Below are 19,545 nucleotides of genomic sequence, written 5' to 3' on the forward strand. Positions count from 1 at the left end.
AGAGAGAGAGAGAGAGAGAGAGAGAGAGAGAGAGAGAGAGAGAGAGAGAGAGAGGGGGAGAGAGGGAGGGGAGAAGGGGAGAGGTAGAGAAAGACAGTGAGAAACAGAGAGAGATTCAGAGACAGAGACACTGTCACTGAGAGGCAGAGCGATTCAGACACAGACAGACACACAGACGTTCAGAGCGAGCTCACCTTTTAATTGTGAAGCCCTTGATCATAAAATGGTTCGCTCAAATTAGAGTTTACATTCGTTTCCGCGCGTTAAAACAAACTGTATAGATTTGTTAAGGAGTCTCAGCAAAATGCGGACACGTAAAGACTCACACGCTCCCAAAGAAAAAACACTTGTCTGTTTTATAGTTTCCTCGTTTTATTCCAGCTTGAACTGACCCATCTGATCTTGTTGACAAAATAGAAATTGAGTTCTGAGTTCACACATCATTATTTGCGACCCCAGTAAATCTTACAGGCACTTGATAATTATCATCGACATTATAGCTGCCCTAAAACATTTGCCTCTCGCACATTCTATAGCATGTGCATAAACTGGCTGCAACTAAATGTCATGCTCTGTCGCAGCTTGTTGCTTACAGCTGTCCTAGTTTGTCGCAAATTTCGGCTATCGTGTCGAGAGAGAAAAATGCGACAAATGCCAAACCACGAGAAGTTATCAAAGTCATATTACAACTTTATATTGGTCGTTTAACATTACGTGAGAGACGGGTTTGACTGCACTGATATTTGTTTGCCCTAGAATCACTCGTGTCGAGTGCCTGTAGTCGACCGCGATACCACGTCTAACAGGGTAAAAGGTAAAGTGTTGTCTGTCCGTACTTATGTTTGCGTCAATAGGGAGGTTTAGAAACTGCGTCCCTATCAGCTACGTCACCTACCAGGACACCTATCTCACATGCGGGTCGCGCTGCGTGTGGTGATTAGGTACGTGTTCACGTAGCAAACCCTTCCATACGTCAGCGCAACGTATGTCAGATTTTATCAAATCCAACCATCCGAGAAGGGTGTAAGGATGCTCAATATTTTCTGGAATCTTTCCTTCACGCTTCAGTCCATATTTCATAATTCTGGTTTGTATACATCGTAGTCGCCGATGTGTCAAGAGCATGACCCCACGAACGACAAGGCGCTGAGACTTACGTCGCGTATCCTTCTGTGGGCCTATTGAGTGTGCTCGCCTCGATTCACTTCGAAAAGCAGACACAGAAAGCAAAATACCGCTCGTTCAAATGTATTTTGTAGTTAAATCTGTTCAGTGGAATGAATTCAATCCCTACGGTAGAAAAAATAATGGAAAAGCTCCCCTAGAATGGATTTTAGTGCAAATGTGTCGGTGTCTCGATAATACGTGTCACGTGAACACTGTGACCTTCTTTTTGACAACTTCTGAGCGTTAGATACCACGTTACGAACCTCCCCCCGTGTACACTACATTGGGTGTGCACGTTAAAGATCCCACGATTGACAAAAGGGTCTTTCCTGGCAAAATTGCTTAGGCACAGTTAATAATTGTCTACCTATACCCGTGTGACTTGGAATAATAGGCCGTGAAAGGTAAATATGCGCCGAAATGGCTGCAATCTACTGGCCGTATAAAATTTCATCTCACACGGCATCACTGCAGAGCGCCTAGAACTGTACCCACGGAATATGCGCGATATAAGACTCATTGATTGGTTACGTGCATACTACACCCCTATCACTGCGGGTATTCCCACTGTCGATCGCTGTGCCTGCTTCTGATACGGGCGTGATCACGTATAAAACAGTTTTTATACGTGAGGGCAACGTATCTCATATTACTTTAAAATCTAAATATGAACCATTCAAATAAAGTATGAGACCTCCTCTTACAGCATTTTTCTATATCCTGGCGCATAAACCACATTTTTTAGTTGTGTGGTTGCTTGACTAAAATTAAATAAATCGGGTGACCCGTTCCAACGGCTCTGCGATATCACAGCAAACCATGAAGCACGCAAGGAGGACCCAAGCTAAATTTAGAAATGTCATCTCGACCAAAATATTCCCAGGAAGCGTATGTTCAAAAAGACTGAAAATTCAGCATAACAGTAACCTTTTCCCAGGAACAGATCAAGTCTGCTTGGTAACCCAATGCACACGTGTATCATGTGTGTGTGGTGAGGGGGGGGGGTGTTGTTTAGTTTTGGTTAGTAAAACTGCCTAGCAAGAATGTTTTGTTTCATAAAGACTTTGTAAACGACCATAAAGTAATGTTCCGTCCAATTCATTTGAATTGAAGGCTAGGTTTGGGTACACACATAGATTAGAGGCATGCGCGTACGCACGCACACACGCACACCCACAAACACACAGACAGACAGACAGACAGACAGACAGACACACACACACACACACACATACACACACACACACTCGCACACACATGGCGTCGCCCATTTACACAGACAGACAGACAGACAAGCAGACAGACATATACAAACACACACACATATACACACATTCGCACATGACAGTCAGAAACACAACGACGCCCATTTACACCAACACACACCCTTATAAGCGGAGGGTGAAAGCGTGGTGGCCAGTGACCCAGAACGAACACAAACCAACGCTCGAAGTTCGATTGCCCTACTTTTCTTTTCTGTTTCCTTTAAAAAAAATAAAAATCATTGACTTTACCTGCTGGTAAACACTCGGTATGATCTGGGTCAGTGGAACATAACTTCCACGTGCAGCACACAGCGACACCCACACAATGACAGCAGCAGTTTCAACACTGGGTATTAATTGTTGCAGACTTTAGCGCGCTGTCCACGATTTTTTAAAGCACGATTTTTGGAGTTTTGCCCTACTTTGATAGGTGACGTGGTATCTAACGAGCAGTTTTTACAACTTTCCTCTGCGTGACTTATCTCGATAGGGATAGGTGAGGTCCGGGTACGTAACGCAATATCTAAACCTCCCTATTCTTGTTTTTCACCTGTCTGGCGGTTATCGCGCAGTTTCAGAATGAAGTCAGTCACAACAATAACCCTGACTACCATGCTCCTATCACTTTTCCTCTCCGTGCTCATTAGTGCCCCTTTCATGTTACGAATTTACTATAGGGGTAAGGTTCGCTGCCACACATTAGCTATCGTAACCCCAAGTGCCCTTTCCATATATATAATATATTCCAAGCGAAACAAAGCACGTATGTGGTTGAGAATCTCGTACATTGGCCTGTTTATAAGCAAGCAGACCGGACGGAGACTACGTACACGTATTTCCTCGGTTGCATTTAGACAGAAAGACCGCGATCTTCTTCTTCTTCTTCTTCTTCGTTTATGGGCTCAAAATCCCACGTGACGTTCACTCATGTTTTTGCATTTACGTGTATGACTGTTTTTACCCCGCCATTCAGGCAGCATACGCCGATTTCAGGGTAAGCAGACCGCGATCAACCCGCGTGGAAAGCCTAGGCATGAAGTGACAAGCTGGCAGTGGCAGTCACAACTAGATGTTTTCGCGTTTCAGGCAATACAGCGGGATTAACATGGTTAATTATGTTGAACATATAATAAGCCGGAAGGTGCAAACCAAGAGCGACAGTCACTGACTCTCTTAAACCTATTGCTTTTTCGGTGTCGGAAACTTGATTACTTAAGGTTTAATTGGCCGCGTGTGGCAGATGGGGTCTTCATCCGAGTTACAATACTTATTGATTAACTAATTAGTTGGCTCACAATCTGCGTGGACTGGCTGAGTAACAACAACTGGTGTGTGTGTGTGTGTGTGTGTGTGTGTGTGTGTGTGTGTGTGTGTGTTTGGTGTGTGTGTGTGTTTGGTGTGTGTGTGTGTGTGTGTGTGTGTGTGTGTGTGTGTGTTGTTTTTAAAGGTCTACCAAGAGTCTCTGTAATGTGAATCGTCACTGTTTTCAACTTGGCAAAGCAAACTTTACTTTTCAGTCATACTACTAGCTTTGAAACATATTGTATGTGATCATCGGCACCAGATTTTGTAAAAATTCAAAATACCGATGCATGAAAGTCTATGACATTATATATCGATCTGTGTAATTATGCAGTTCAGGTTAGTTTACCGTCAGTCTAGTCCTGAAAGCACAACTTGATGCCGGTCCCACGTTCGGCGAGAGATTTATTTCTCAGAGTCAACTTTGTGTGCAGACTCTCCTCGGTGTCCGAACACCCCCGTGTGTACACGCAAGCACAACTGAGACCAAGTGCGCACGAAAAAGATCCTGTAATCCATGTCAGAGTTCGGTGGGTTATAGAAACACGAAAATACCCAGCATGCTTCCTCCGAAAAACGGCGTATGGCTGCCTAAATGGCGGGGTAAAAAACGGTCATACACGTAAAAATTCCACTCGTGCAAAAACACGAGTGTACGTGGGAGCTTCAGCCCACGAACGCAGAAGAAGAAGAAGAAGATGCCGGTAATTTTCGAGTTCCAATTCATATACATTCTAAATCCCTTGAAAGACACACACACACACACACACACACACACACGACATGATACACACACACACATCCGGGCCAATCTACACAGGGATCGTTCCTTCCATCACACCACCCTCCACCCCTCCTCCTCTCCCACGCCTACATTTATTTGATCCTCCATTTTCCAATGGTGAAGTCGCAAATAATCAATAAACGCACACAAAAAACCAACACAAAAACCCGTTGCCCTCTATGTGGAGAGAATTAAGCGTTGCTTTTGAACCGTTTGGTTCTCCAGTTTTAAAGCTTGTTTGGTAAACTCATGAAATAAGGTCCCATCACCACTTGGACACATACTAAACATCGTCAGCCTCTCTGTGTAGGAGGAGATTTCTGTCTAAAAAAAACGAGCGCAGAAGTGGCTTTTTGTGAAATTATTCATTCAAAAAAGTAAAATATTCTCACTCTATCTCTCTCTCTCTTTCTCTCCCACACACACAAACACACACACACACACACACACACACGACAACACACACACGCGCGCGCACACACACACACACACACACACACACACACACACACACACACACACACGCACACACACACTGACACACAGAACGACAGCCAAAAAGAGCTCGCTGTGTCGAAACGCGTTTTGCAGTGCAAGGGAAGGAACTATAAAAATCGCAGTATACATCAAGGGAAGCAACTTCCAAAACTACTCACCCAGATCAAACAGTGTTTCTCTATTCAGAATGTATCCCTCAGTTCCGCGTATTTCTGGCAGCAGGTTGGAACGATGCGTTCATTTTGTTAACCTGCTTATTCCAATGATCATTGAGAACACAACAAAGTGCATGGTTCAGTTGCGATCGCTTGCAATTTGGGCGAAATTGCCCGACGAATCGCGTGGTACCAGCACAGTCGCTGTGCCTGTGGAGTCTGCCTTGAACGACCTTGGCATTGTTATTGCGTATCCGGGTCACCCACCTTCGCGCAGCTCGCATGAATTACGTTTTTTGAAACATTATTCGGCATTTCTGAGGCTACTGAGCAGTCAAACCGGTTGCTGTTTGTATGTTTAGTACTGCAACAAGGTGTCGAACGCGAAGACTGATTTAGTGCTCTGAGCCAGTATAGTGCTGTAACACAAATTCATAGGCGCTTGAATGATTTTTGTTGAGTTTCGATGACGATAAATGTATCAATAATTTAAAAACACCGATTTTTATATTTATTCATTCATTGCTCCAAAGTCACTGTGAGATGTCTTCTCGGCACGTGGGACGGCTGTTAGGAGTAATTATAATTATGACTGGCCTTTGTGTCTTCGCCGAGTCGGTTTTTTTCCAGTCTTTTCTTGATTCCACCGTTTTTCAGTTCAGTGTAGGTGCAGGTACCGTAAAACTCTGTTTTTGTTTATTTCATATTTAAAAAAAAAGTTAGATAAGTCTCATTGTCTATGTTTATTGCAGTCTCTCTTTCTCCTTCTCTTCACTGCTCACACACACAAACCGGCGTCACGACTGAGTGACAACTTCAGCGAGACGACAAGCACTAACACACACACACACACACACACACACACACACACACACGTCGCAAATCCACTTCTTCCAGTCCATGTATTTTTGTTTTGTTGCCACTGAAGTTGGAAGGCAGAATTGATCAATCGCCGATTGATGCCCGGATTTGTTGATTGATTATGTTTACACTGAGGTATTACAACGGGTCTCTCGCTTGTGATTACACATCGGCAGCATTCATGAGAAAAAAATGTCATGCATAAAGAATGAAGTGACCATATTATAGGCGGGCTGCTAAGACTGGTGGAATATGGTAATTTAATTATAAGGCGGAGAAAGAAACACAGGAAAGAAGGGATACCACTGTGTACCCTGAAAGTGTTGGTGCTAATTTGCCTAGTTGCCTCCCTTGGTGGTCGTCTCGCCATCCATCACCATCAGCATACCATCCCGGCTCCAGAAATTTCCCGGAGGTGTTGCTCTTTGTGTGTGTGACAGAGAAAGAGAGAGGACAGCTAGAGACAGAGATAACAAGAAATTTGGTTGATTAAAATCAACAGGGGTCGAAGCCGTGTTATAATAAAAGAAGCAGTGATGTACGGATACATACATGTGAAAGTAAGCAGTTGTCCCTCGAATGCTGTTCATGAACATGTAAGAGCTGTCATGCAAAGATGAAGTGGTATTAATATTATTAGTATCCTTTGCACAAAATTCTACTTTGTCTTCCAGTTGCAAATGGAGATCGGATTTTCATGTAGATTGATGCATCTTGTCTGAGAAGTAACTTGTCATATGCTTCTGCTGACTGAAGCAAATAGGGGCCGACATTATATCTTTTCTGAACCGAGAGTCCACATTGTAAAGTCTGTTTCGCAAGTACACGTACATTGAAAGCCATATTTTTCTGTCTCTTGCATGTCACTGAATCCATTTCTGCCCTCAGCAAAAAGCCATGAAAATGCCATTTCCTCTCCATTTTCATCTCGTATAAGTATATTTACAGGGCTATGTTTAGACCTCTGGACATACAACAAAGGTGAAGTGTGTGTAACTCGTTCAAGGCTTGACTGAGATGCAGAGTTATCAGTAGGAACCATGACTTCATGTTGTGTTTCTTTAAAGTTTTGTTAAAAATCCCAACAAATACTATCACCATGTGAATTGCTTAGCTTTGATCCAGCGTTGTGCAAGTCCAAGTCTGCGTAGATTGGATTATTGGCTTTTAAACACTTTAAAGCGAATAAAATGTTGTCAGGTGAAACATTATGTTTGGAAATAACTCTAGTATGTCCATTTTCATAACAGATAGATACGTGTTCGGTTTCAGTTTGATGCAGAGGAAGTTGGTTAAGAATATCCGACACATTCACAGGTAAATGCAAAACACTGCCACGCTCACAAAACTGACCACCTGGCAGTCAGGAAAATCTGAAGTTTGCAACTTGAATTAACTTTTTTTCAGAAAATGTGAGACATTTGAGAACCTCTGGAATAGGATCAAGTGTTATTTCTATGAAAACTTGCATGCATTGCCCCTTTTGACAGGTGTGAATGACATGTTAGGCACGAGACAGCATTTTTGTCAAGTCCCAAACTTTGCCTGAATGTATCCATACTATATTTGCTTTTCCATGAGTAACACTGTTTTTCAAACAAAAATCTGCGACAGGAGTGGCAATGGAAAGATGGCCATTGTCTGATAGCAACTTCATAGTTATAGTTATGCAGAGGGGAAGTGAGGAAGCTGTCCTCTTCGTTTGTTTTAACTTCACAACTATTTGCTACTTGATCCAGATCCAAAATAATGCATGTTTCATTTGGAATATCACTATTTCAAGAGAGAGATTGGCTGCTTTCGACTTGATTCGATTTACTTTGCGTATCGGCTGCAGAGAAAAGTGAGAATGTTCCCGACTAATGCCGGGTTGCAAGTCTTCGTTTGCTGTGTTGTTAAAACACTTTCTACTGTTGCCAGTACCACTGACTTCAGGCGAAACAGAAGATTGTGAAACATGCACCTAGAAATAGGATACTTCTACCGATCGACGCAACCTCCTGTGACTGATGTAGTGTGTGTCGGAGCAGTGTATGCAATTTCTGGGGTCACGCGGCGCTATCGGCTGACCTCGCCTCGGCAGACGATAAAAAAAAGCGAACGGAAGAACACTTAAAAGGGGGGAGGGGGGGGGGGGGGTATTCTTCTTGTTATGACAAAAAGTATCAATGTCGAATAACTTTATTCTGTATGGTGTTTGATTACACATTCTAACACAAACTATATGTATTTGTAGATTCCAGAAACAGTCAAACTATATGGCTGTGAGTCATGATAACTCAGTCCATCCGCCTGTCGTCTGCTACACTTTACCCGCTTTAGCACATAGATTCGTCTCAGTGTTTCACTGAGGCACTGAAAAGGTTTGGTCAAGCAATCTTCGACGAAGGCCGGACTTGGGAACGAATCGCTTTGGTGGATTGGTCAGTCTGCCACATGTTGTGGGGCCCTTTACGGGTTGAAAGAGACACTGTGGTGTTTTTTTGCAAACCTTCTCAAGTGCACTGCTGTTCTCACAAGATCAGTTACTTCTGGGTTTTTTTTCGTGCTTTTTTTTCCAATTGACACCATGTATGACAGACTAGATGAATACCCGCTTCGCCGGGTACGGCTTCGCCGGGAAGAAGTCGAGCCAAATACCCGGCTGCGCCGGGGACCCCGGCTTTGCCGGGTGTACGCCGGCTTTGCCGGCGCACCGCACGAAGGAAGGGAGATAAACGCGCAAAACACTGAAGAAGAGTAAAAATAGTATAACGGGAATATGGATTGAGCGTTGTCGACAGTGACCTTCTAAAAATAGAAACGGGAATATGGATTGACGCCACACGAAGGAAGGGAGATAAACGCTGAAAACACTGGAGAAGATAAAGAAGAGTTACTGGGAATGGATCCAGAGAAAAACCATAATCGGTTCAGCGCTGCGCGCTGAGAGCACGTGTTTAAATATCTCATCGAGCAGGTTGTGTCCGGGGTGTACCTGAATATGGCCACCAAATTTGAAACAGATCCATCGAGAACCTTGGGCGTGCATCGCGAACACACAGACACACACACACACACACACACACACACACACACACACACACACAGACACAAGTCGTATAATTATATATATATAGATGAAACAGAAAAGCCTGTTGTCAAAATGCACAAATTAGGAGGGAAAAACGAAACAAAACAAAAGTAACTGATCTCATGAGAACGGCAAACAACGACACATGTTCACCGCTCTCACCCCATTGAAGAAAGAGGGGTCGTCCTCGACCCGTCAAACAGTAAGCGGGGGAGGGGCCGTCGCAAATATCATATACTCAAAGGAAAAGGTTAGGGACCGCCCTTGAAAAAAACAGCTGACTTCATCTGTGCCAAACTCCTTGTTCCTAAGTTTATAAAACCAAATGGCTGGCAGGCCGTACACACCAGTGGGTGAGCAATGCTGTGTTAGCAGGAAACTTCTGGGACAGGCTGAACTTCTTTAACCCAGTGTGGGACTTTCAGTGGGGCGACCACCCCCAACCCAGCGCGTCCCCGGGTGGCGGATAGGGGAACGGACTTCAGATATGAAGACCAGCCGCTTGCGGCCGCGGACCAAACTGGCGGTGTTTCCTACCAGGGTGGAGTGGGGTAGCAGGCGGCACTGCTACTCTCTTCGAAATGCTCCATCCCCCTTCGACGGGACTCATCTAATGCGACTATGGGCGCATTAAAACCCTTGCTCCGGGTGGGATCCCGGCAAATCCTCCCCCCTGTGCTCTCAGGGTAGGACGTACGGGCCATGAGCTAAGGGTGAGGCAACCCCGACAGAAACCTCGAGTGCTGAAGACGGAGGTACTGGGCTGCACGGCGCACTCTAATAAACCATGGTACCACGCATCAACGCCAACCATGACACTATCAGATAGAAGCGACACTCATGGCGCTCGCCCACTGAGGTCCCTCCAGGGTGAGGCAGCGCCGGGCTCCAAGCCTCAAAGGAGTCCAACCTCAGCAACTGGAGGTCCCTCTCGTCCGTCTTGCTGCGCCAGGGGACGGAGGAGGAATGCGACTGGTAGCACAACAACCACTTCAACATCCAAGAAGCGTCAACCTTTTATGGTGATGCATTGGAATGCAGAAGGAGTCATGAACAAGAAGACAGAGCTAGAACATATCTTGCATGAAAGGAGCATCAACGTCTGCTGCATTCAAGAAACCCACCTGCAGATGGGAAAAACCTTCAAGGTCAGAGGCTACCAGTGCTTCAGACAGGACAGAGCTGACAGACGCAAAGGCGGAGTCCTGACACTAGTTAGGAACAACATCCAAGCCTGCGAAACAGCCGTCCACATGGAGGGAGCAGAGTACCAGATGATTCGGGCCAAACTGAATGACACAGAGTTGCAGATCCTGAACTTTTACTGCCCCAACGACCGTCCACTATCCCTTGACACCATCGAAGTCCCAGACTCGAGCTTTCTCGCAGTAGGTGATTTCAACTCTCACTCCCAGAGTTGGGGTTACAGTCAGATGGATCGCCGGGGTGAAGAAGTGGAAGACTGGCAAGATGAACACCATCTCATCCTCATAAACTCCCCAAATGATACCCCAACCTTCTACTCCAGACGATGGCGCACTACCTCCACTCCAGATCTTGCTCTCTGCACCGAAGATGTCCACCGCGACGTCACTAGGGATGTGGGAGAGCAGTTAGGAGGAAGTGACCACAGGCCAGTGTTCCTCTCCATTAACAGGAACACCATGAACTACCCTGTCCACCCTCGCTGGAACTACAAGAAGGCTAAATGGAGTCTTTTCAGACACCGAACAAACACTCTTACCAAGGGCCTCCATGTCCAAGGTAGAGACATCAGTAACGTTGTCAGAGACCTGAACGCCTGCATCCTGCAAGCAGCCCACGAGTCTATCCCACGAGGTGCTCGCAAAGAGTACAAACCATACTGGACCAACCAGCTACAAGAACTGCAGGATGAGAAGGAATCTGCCAGACAGGCAGCAGAAAGTAGCCCATCAGATGAGAACCACCTACGGCTCCAGCAGACAAAGGCTGAATTTCTCAAGGCAAAGATCCAGGCCAGACGCAAAAGCTGGAGAGAAAAAACCGCTGCGCTGAATCTTGAGAGAGACGGAATGAAGCTGTGGAGAGTCGTAGGACAGCTCAATGATGAGGAAAACAGAAGCCAGAATGTGACACTGGAAGAGAACGGAGAGATGCTGACAGGGAGACGAGCAGCTAACCGTCTTGCTGACAACTATGCAGACAAGAGCAATGTACCTGTCAGTCCTGTCCAACAAAGAGAAGCAAGAAGAGAACAGAGAGAGCGGCCACAACACCACACAGATGTGGAACCCATGAAGCAACCCTTCACTCTTCATGAGCTACAAATTGCCTTGAGGAAACTAAAAACCAGGAAATCCCCAGGGCCAGATGGGATCACGAACGAGATGCTGAAGCACCTAGGCAACACAGCTGTCCTGAAACTACTGGAGGTCTTCAATCTCAGCTGGGACACAGGCAAACTGGCACAAGTCTGGCGAGAGGCCATCATGATTCCTATCCATAAGAAAGGAAAAGACAAGAAGAAGCCTGCTAGTTACAGACCAATCAGCTTGACCAGCTGCACTGTGAAGACCCTAGAGAGGATGGTCAACCAGCGCCTGCTTTGGTATCTAGAGACTGAGAACATCCTGGCTCCTGAACAGGCAGGCTTCAGACAGTTTCACAGCACAGAAGACCAGGCAACCTATCTCTCCCAAGAAATAGAAGATGCATTCCAGGAACAGAAGGTCCTCTTCGCCACCTGGATTGATCTACAGAAAGCCTTTGACAAGGTCTGGACTGATGGCCTCCTCGTGAAACTGCAGAGATGTGGAATCGCAAGCAACATGCTGCGATGGATCAGATCCTATCTTCACAACCGCAGAGCAAGAATCTCAGTCAACGGTCGAGTCGGCAAGAAAATACTACTGCGACATGGTGTCCCACAAGGAGGAGTCCTCTCTCCTACACTCTTCTTGGTATTCATCAACGACCTTGTACAAATTCTTCCCAAAGGTATCCACGCTGCATTATATGCTGACGATTTGGTGATGTGGTGCAAGGAGGAATACGCCACAACTGCCACCTACAGGATGCAACTGGCTGCTGACCGGCTGGCGGCATGGGCAGATGAATGGTGTGTTGCCATCAACAAGGAAAAGTCCTCCACAACACTCTTCACCCTATCCTCAAAACAAAAGACTGGAACCATCAAGCTTGGTGACACACCCTTGAGAAGTGATGACGAGGCATCTTGGTGTCACTTTTGACAAGAAACAGACCTGGAAACCCCACATCCACAATGCTGAAGCAAAGGCCAGGCGTAAGCTTGCCATCATGCGGAAGCTAGCCGGAACCAGCTGGGGAGCAAACGAAGAGATACTCAAGCGAGTCTACCCTGGAGCAGTCAGGCCCCATCTTGAGTATGGCTCCACAGCTTGGTCTACAGCAGCGAAGACCCACCAGCAGACACTGGACAGGGTCCAAAACCAAGCCCTCAGGATCATTACTGGATCGATGAGATCCACACCAATAAAGACCATGGAAGAAGTTGCTGCCATTCAACCCCTCAGTCAGAGGAGAGACGCCAAGGTCATGGTTCAGACAGAGAAATTCAAGTGCCTGCCTGCGCATCCGATGAAGAAGAGGATGGATAACCTGACAAAGAACCGCCTCAAGCGCAGCAGCTTCTTACATGAAAGCAAGAGACTTTCCAGAGAGCACCAAGCCTCTGTACCTCCATCAGCACTACCAATCAGTTTCTCAGATCTGCCGCAGCCATGGAATGAAGACTACAAGAATCTTCAGATCTCCACCACAGTCTCCTACGTTACCTCAAGAGATTCCCAGAACGACACTGCCAGGCGCACCCTAACACTCGCCATGATTGCTGAACGGTACCCTGAAGACGCCTGGATTCACGCATATACAGACGGTTCAGCAACAAACGCCGTGGCCAATGGAGGAGATCTCCTGGGGGGCACACTTCTACAGCAGGGATACCAACAGGAAAGTACTGCTCAAACTATGCAGCAGAAGTTCAGGCCATCATGCAAGCAGCCTCCATGATTCATGACTCGGAAAGTGAATGCCCCCAAGTTGTTTTCCTCTCTGATGCACTGTCTGCCTTGGAAGCCCTTGCAGGAAACAAACTTCCTCGTCTGATGGAGAAACTCCAGGAGCTTGCCAAGACTCGACGAGTAGTCCTGCAATGGGTTCCAGCACACTGCGGAATTCCAGGCAATGAAACAGCTGATGAGCTCGCCAAACTCGGAGCCAGGGAGGAACAACCAGACAACCCGGTCAGCTTCGCTGAAAAGAAAACCCTCGTGAAGGCAGCAATGCGACCACAATCCACGAGAGACGCATATCATCTCCTAGAACGATGGCAGCAAGTAGTGATCATGCGACTACGAACTGGTCACTGTCGCCTCAACGCCCACATGTTCAGGAAGCTGAAGCTGACCCCATCACCAACCTGTCCCTGTGGTCTGGAAGACCAGACTCCAGAACATGTCTTAATGACATGCCCCCAACTCAAACCAATCAGAGACAAAGTGTGGCCAGCATCAGTCCCTCTCCGCACCAAACTCTATGGGAGCAGACAAGACCTGGAAGCCACGACGTCATTCGTCTCGCAGACTAAACTGATGGTGTGACGGCGAACGCAAGAAGAAGAAGAAGAAGCAGGAAACTTGCTCGGGATCCACGGAGGCCTGGCCAGGGCACGAGACAGAAACTGCCAAACTGCAAAAAGTGGACCATTTTTACGCTGGCGCGTGGGCAAGCCTGGGCGGGAAAGATGACAAATTCGTTATGCACGTGCAGGGGGGATGTGTTGAGAGTGAACTGTTGTCATCAGTTAGGCTTTATAGCCCCGCGATTTTCCGCTAGCCACCATCTTCTCACTATGCCTCCCAGACGAAAGGTGACCACCTTCAACAAAGACCGGCACGGTTGGCCTAGTGGTAAGACGTCCGCCCCGTGATCGGGAGGTCGTGGGTTCAAACCCCGGCCGGGTCATACCTAAGACTTTAACATTGGCAATCTAGTGGCTGCTCCGCCTGGCGTCTTGCATTATTATGGGGTTAGTGCTGGGACTGGTTGGTCCGGTGTCAGAATAATGTGACTGGGTGAGACATGAAGCCTGTGCTGCGACTTCTGTCTTGTGTGTGGCGCACGTTATATGTCAAAGCAGCACCGCCCTGATATGGCCCTTCGTGGTCGGCTGGGCGTTAAGCAAACAAACAAACAAACCTTCAACAAAGCCCGGGCCATCGCATGGCTGCAAGATGGCGTAAGCAAGCGAGAAGTGGGCAGACGACTTGGAGTGTCCCATTCTGTCGTGGTCAGGCTGCACTGATCAGAATTTCCAGGCCACCAACAGCGTTCTAGAGAGGCCCAGGTCAGGACGGCCTAAGAAGACAACACAGCGTGAAGATCGCTTCATCAGAAGACAAGCTCTGCAGCAGCGAGGCACCACTGCAAACATCATCAGGGGCCAGCTGAGGGTGGCAATAAACACCAACGTCAGCACGAAAACCATCCGCAAACGCCTGCACGAAGTTGGCCTGCGATCACGTCGTCCAGCTGTACGGCCACGACTGACAGCAGCTCATCGCCAGGCTCGTTTGACGTTCTGTCACAACCATACCAGGTGGATACGCCAGCAATGGGCCGATGTGCTGTTCAGCGATGAGTCCCGCTTTAATCTGCACCATCATGACGGTCGGGCTCTTGTGTGGAGGCGTCAGGGTGAGCGGTACAACAACGGTCTGGTGCAGGAGAGGGTGGCCTTCGGCGGGGGCTCCATCATGGTGTGGGGGGCCTTCAGTTTTCGACACAGAACCCCCCTCTACCACATTGTTGGCAACCTGACGGGCCAGCGCTACAGAGATGAGATTGTCGCCCCTTTGGTTCTACCCGCTCTACACCAGATTGGTGTGCATGCTGTGTTCCAGGACGATAACGCGACACCTCACAGAGCGAGGCTGGTCAACAACTTCATCCAGCAGGCTGGTGTCACCAGGATGAACTGGCCGGCCTGCAGCCCTGATTTCAACCCCGTCGAGCACCTGTGGGATGAGCTGGACAGGCGAGTGAGGAACAACCACCCACCCCCAAGGAACCTGCAGCAACTGCTTCAGTTCCTGCAAATCGAATGGCAGGCCATTCCTCAGGCCTTCTACAGGAAGCTGGTAAACTCGATGCGGAACAGGACTGCAGAAGGCATCGCAAAACGCGGCGGACACACCCATTACTGAACTGTTCGGAACTTGCAAATTTTGTTTTCGACCCCCATGTTGTTTTAGAGCTTGTTGACACGTAATGCGTAAATGAAATGTCACCATATTTTGGAAAACGATCGCAGAGATAATGAATTAAACATGTTACAAAGTTGATTCAATTTTGTTTGGTGGTTTGGAAGCTGTGTTTGTTTGCGTAAGTGGTCCCTAACTTTTTCTTATTAGTATATAACAGCAGAAAGAGGGTGTTCCCAGATAACAGCAGAGAGAGGGTGCTCCCAGATAACAGCAGGGAGAGGGTGTTTCCATATAACAGCAGAGAGAGGGTGTTCCCAGATAACAGCAGAGAGAGGGTGTTCCCATATAACAGCAGAGGGAGGGTGTTCCCATATAACAGCAGGGAGAGGGTGTTCCCATATAACAGTATAGAGAGGGTGTTCCCAGATAACAGCAGAGAGAGGGTGTTCCCAGATAACAGCAGAGAGAGGGTGTTCCCATATAACAGCAGAGAGAGGGTGTTCCCATATAACAACAGAGAGAGGGTGTTCCCAGATAACAGCAGAGAGAGGGTGTTCCCAGATAACAGTAGGGAGAGGACGGCGTTCCCATATAACAGCAGAGAGAGGGTGTTCCCATATAACAGCAGAGAGAGGGTGTTCCCTGATAACAGCAGAGAGAGGATGTTTCCAGATAACAGCAGAGAGAGGGTGTTCCCATATAACAGCCGAGAGAGGGTGTTCCCAGATAACAGCAGAGAGAGGGTGTTTTCATATAACAGCAGAGAGAGGGTGTTCCCAGATAACAGCAGAGAGAGGGTGTTCCCAGATAACAGCAGGGAGAGGGTGTTTCCATATAACAGCAGAGAGAGGGTGTTCCCATATAACAGCAGAGAGAGGGTGTTCCCATATAACAGCAGAGAGAGGGTGTTCCCATATAACAGCAGAGAGAGGGTGTTCCCAGATAACAGCAGAGAGAGGGTGTTCCCAGATAACAGCAGAGAGAGGGTGTTCCCAGATGACAGCAGAGAGAGGGTGTTCCCATATAACAGCAGAGAGAGGGTGTTCCCATAAAACAGCAGAGAGAGGGTGTTCCCAGATAACAGCAGAGAGAGGGTGTTCCCAGATAACAGTAGGGAGAGGACGGCGTTCCCATATAAAAGCAGAGAGAGGGTGTTCCCATATAACAGCAGAGAGAGGGCCTGTTCTCAGATAACAGCAGAGAGAGGGTGTTTCCAGATAACAGCAGAGAGAGGGTGTTCCCATATGACAGCCGAGAGAGGGTGTTCCCAGATAACAGCAGAGAGAGGGTGTTTTCATATAACAGCAGAGAGAGGGTGTTCCCAGATAACAGCAGGTTCCCAGACAACAGCAGAGAGAGGGTGTTCCCAGATAACAGCAGAGAGAGGGCCTGTTCCCAGATAACAGCAGAGAGAGGGTGTTCCCTGATAACAGCAGAGAGAGGGTGTTCCCAGATAACAGCAGAGAGAGGGTGTTCCCAGATAGCAGCAGAGAAAGGGTGTCCCAGATAACAGCAGAGAAAGGGTGTCCTAGATAACAGCAGAGAGAGAGTGTTCCCAGATAACAGCAGAGAGAGGGTGTCCCATATAACAGCAGAGAGAGAGTGTTCCCAGATAACAGCAGAGAGAGGGTGTTCCCAGATAACAGCAGAGAGAGGGTGTTCCCCGATAACAGCAGAGAGAGGGCCTGTTCCCGGATAACAGCAGAGAAAGGGTGTTCCCCGATAACAGCAGAGAGAGGGCCTGTTCTCAGATAACAGCAGAGAGAGGGTGTTCCCAGAAAACAGCAGAGAGAGGGTGTTCCCATATAACAGCAGAGAGAGGGTGTTCCCATTTAACAGCAGAGAGAGGGTGTTACCATATAACAGCAGAGAGAGGGTGTTCCAATATAACAGCAGAGAGAGGGTGTTTCCAGATAACAGCAGAGAGAGAGGGTGTTTCCAGATAACAGCAGAGAGAGGGTGTTTCCAGATAACAGCAGAGAGAGAGTGTTTCCAGATAACAGCAGAGAGAGGGTGTTCTCATATAACAGCAGAGAGAGGGTGTTCCCAGATAACAGCCGAGAGAGGGTGTTTTCCAGATAACAGCAGAGAGAGGGTGTTCCCAGATAACAGTAGGGAGAGGACGGCGTTCCCATATAAAAGCAGAGAGAGGGTGTTCCCATATAACAGCAGAGAGAGAGAGTGTTCCCAGATAACAGCAGAGAGAGGATGTTTCCAGATAACAGCAGAGAGAGGGTGTTCCCATATAACAGCCGAGAGAGGGTGTTCCCAGATAACAGCAGAGAGAGGGTGTTTTCATATAACAGCAGAGAGAGGGTGTTCCCAGATAACAGCAGGTTCCCAGACAACAGCAGAGAGAGGGTGTTCCCCGATAACAGCAGAGAGAGGGCCTGTTCCCAGATAACAGCAGAGAGAGGGTGTTCCCTGATAACAGCAGAGAGAGGGTGTTCCCAGATAACAGCAGAGAGAGGGTGTTCCCAGATAGCAGCAGAGAGAGGGTGTCCCAGATAACAGCAGAGAAAGGGTGTCCTAGATAACAGCAGAGAGAGGGTGTTCCCATTTAACAGCAGAGAGAGGGTGTCCCATATAACAGCAGAGAGAGAGTGTTCCCAGATAACAGCAGAGAGAGGGTGTTCCCAGATAACAGCAGAGAGAGGGTGTCCCAGATAACAACAGAGAGAGAGTGTTCCCAGATAACAGCAGAGAGAGAGAGTGTTCCCAGATAACAGCAGAGAGAGGGTGTTCCCCGATAACAGCAGAGAGAGGGCCTGTTCCCGGATAACAGCAGAGAAAGGGTGTTCCCCGATAACAGCAGAGAGAGGGCCTGTTCTCAGATAACAGCAGAGAGAGGGTGTTCCCAGATAACAGCAGAGAGAGTGTTCCCATATAACAGCAGAGAGAGTGTGTTCTCATATAACAGCAGAGAGAGGGTGTTCCCATATAACAGCAGAGAGAGGGTGTTCCCATATAACAGCAGAGAGAGGGTGTTCCCAGATAACAGCAGAGAGAGGGTGTTTTCATATAACAGCAGAGAGAGGGTGTTCCCAGATAACAGCAGGTTGCCAGATAACAGCAGAGAGAGGGTGTTCCCCGATAACAGCAGAGAGAGGGCCTGTTCCCAGATAGCAGCAGGGAGAGGACGGCGTTCCCATATAACAGCAGAGAGAGGGTGTTCCCATATAACAGCAGAGAGAGGGTGTTCCCAGATAACAGCAGGGAGAGGATGTTCCCCGATAACAGCAGAGAGAGGGTGTTCTCATATAACAGCAGAGAGAGGGTGTTCCCAGATAACAGCAGAGAGAGGGTGTTTTCATATAACAGCAGAGAGAGGGTGTTCCCAGATAACAGCAGGTTCCCAGATAACAGCAGAGAGAGGGTCTGTTCTCAGATAACAGCAGAGAGAGGGTGTTCCCAGATAACAGCAGAGAGAGGGTGTTCCCAGATAACAGCAGAGAGAGGGTGTTCCCAGATAACAGCAGAGAGAGGGTGTCCCAGATAACAGCAGAGAGAGGATGTCCCAGATAACAGCAGAGAGAGGGTGTTCCCAGATAACAGCAGAGAGAGGGTGTCCCAGATAACAGCAGAGAGAGAGTGTTCCCATATAACAGCAGAGAGAGGGTGTTCCCAGATAACAGCAGGGAGAGGACCTGTTCCCAGATAACAGCAGAGAGAGGGTGTTCCCCGATAACAGCAGAGAGAGGGCCTGTTCCCAGATAACAGCAGAGAGAGGGTGTTCCCAGATAACAGCAGAGAGAGGGTGTCCCAGATAACAGCAGAGAGAGGGTGTTTCCAGATAACAGCAGAGAGAAGGTGTTTTCAGATAACAGCAGAGAGAGAGTGTCCCAGATAACAGCAGAGAGAGGGTGTTCCCCGATAACAGCAGAGAGAGGGTGTTCCCAGATATTAGCAGAGAGACTGAAAAGTCAATGCAGTCTGCGTCACTTATGGGCAGAATATACCTGCGCAATTTCAGCGGCACAGACTATTATTTATGCCGCGATAGGGATTATGACGAGTACTTGGCCTGTTTTTGGCTCACGTAAGTGTAGCCTATGCGATGCTAACTTTTGTCTGTCTGTGCGTGCGTGCGTGCGTGCGTGCGTGCGTGCGTGCGTGCGTGCGTGCGTGCGTGCGTGCGTATGTATGTATGTCTGTGGTAGAAACTTTAACATTTGACTGAACACCGAAATACTAATTTTACCTGGTTATTATT

At 47.8% G+C, this 19,545-nt stretch overlaps 2 protein-coding genes across 3 annotated transcripts in view; one reads left to right on the forward strand and one right to left on the reverse strand.

The window, feature by feature from the left end:
- Positions 1 to 5,399, reverse strand: part of LOC138982710 (carbonic anhydrase 3-like) — a 46,334-nt gene extending 40,935 nt beyond the window's left edge. Inside the window, exon 1 of one of the 2 annotated variants that reach the window (XM_070356037.1) lies at positions 5,175 to 5,399. The gene's annotated coding sequence lies outside the window, so the exon portion shown is untranslated. Of the gene's footprint in view, positions 1 to 194; positions 334 to 5,174 lie in introns of those variants that run through there. The other variant, XM_070356038.1, reaches the window with a different exon arrangement.
- A 7,006-nt stretch (positions 5,400 to 12,405) lies between these two features.
- Positions 12,406 to 12,943, forward strand: LOC138983192 (uncharacterized). The gene is made up of 2 exons (XM_070356603.1): positions 12,406 to 12,801; positions 12,890 to 12,943. Exons 1-2 carry the CDS (start codon positions 12,406 to 12,408, stop codon positions 12,941 to 12,943), a joined length of 450 nt encoding a protein of 149 aa, XP_070212704.1.
- The last annotated feature ends 6,602 nt before the right edge of the window (positions 12,944 to 19,545 follow it).

This window comes from Littorina saxatilis, linkage group LG12 (assembly GCF_037325665.1).
Source record: "Littorina saxatilis isolate snail1 linkage group LG12, US_GU_Lsax_2.0, whole genome shotgun sequence".
In the NCBI taxonomy this organism is placed as follows: domain Eukaryota; kingdom Metazoa; phylum Mollusca; class Gastropoda; order Littorinimorpha; family Littorinidae; genus Littorina; species Littorina saxatilis.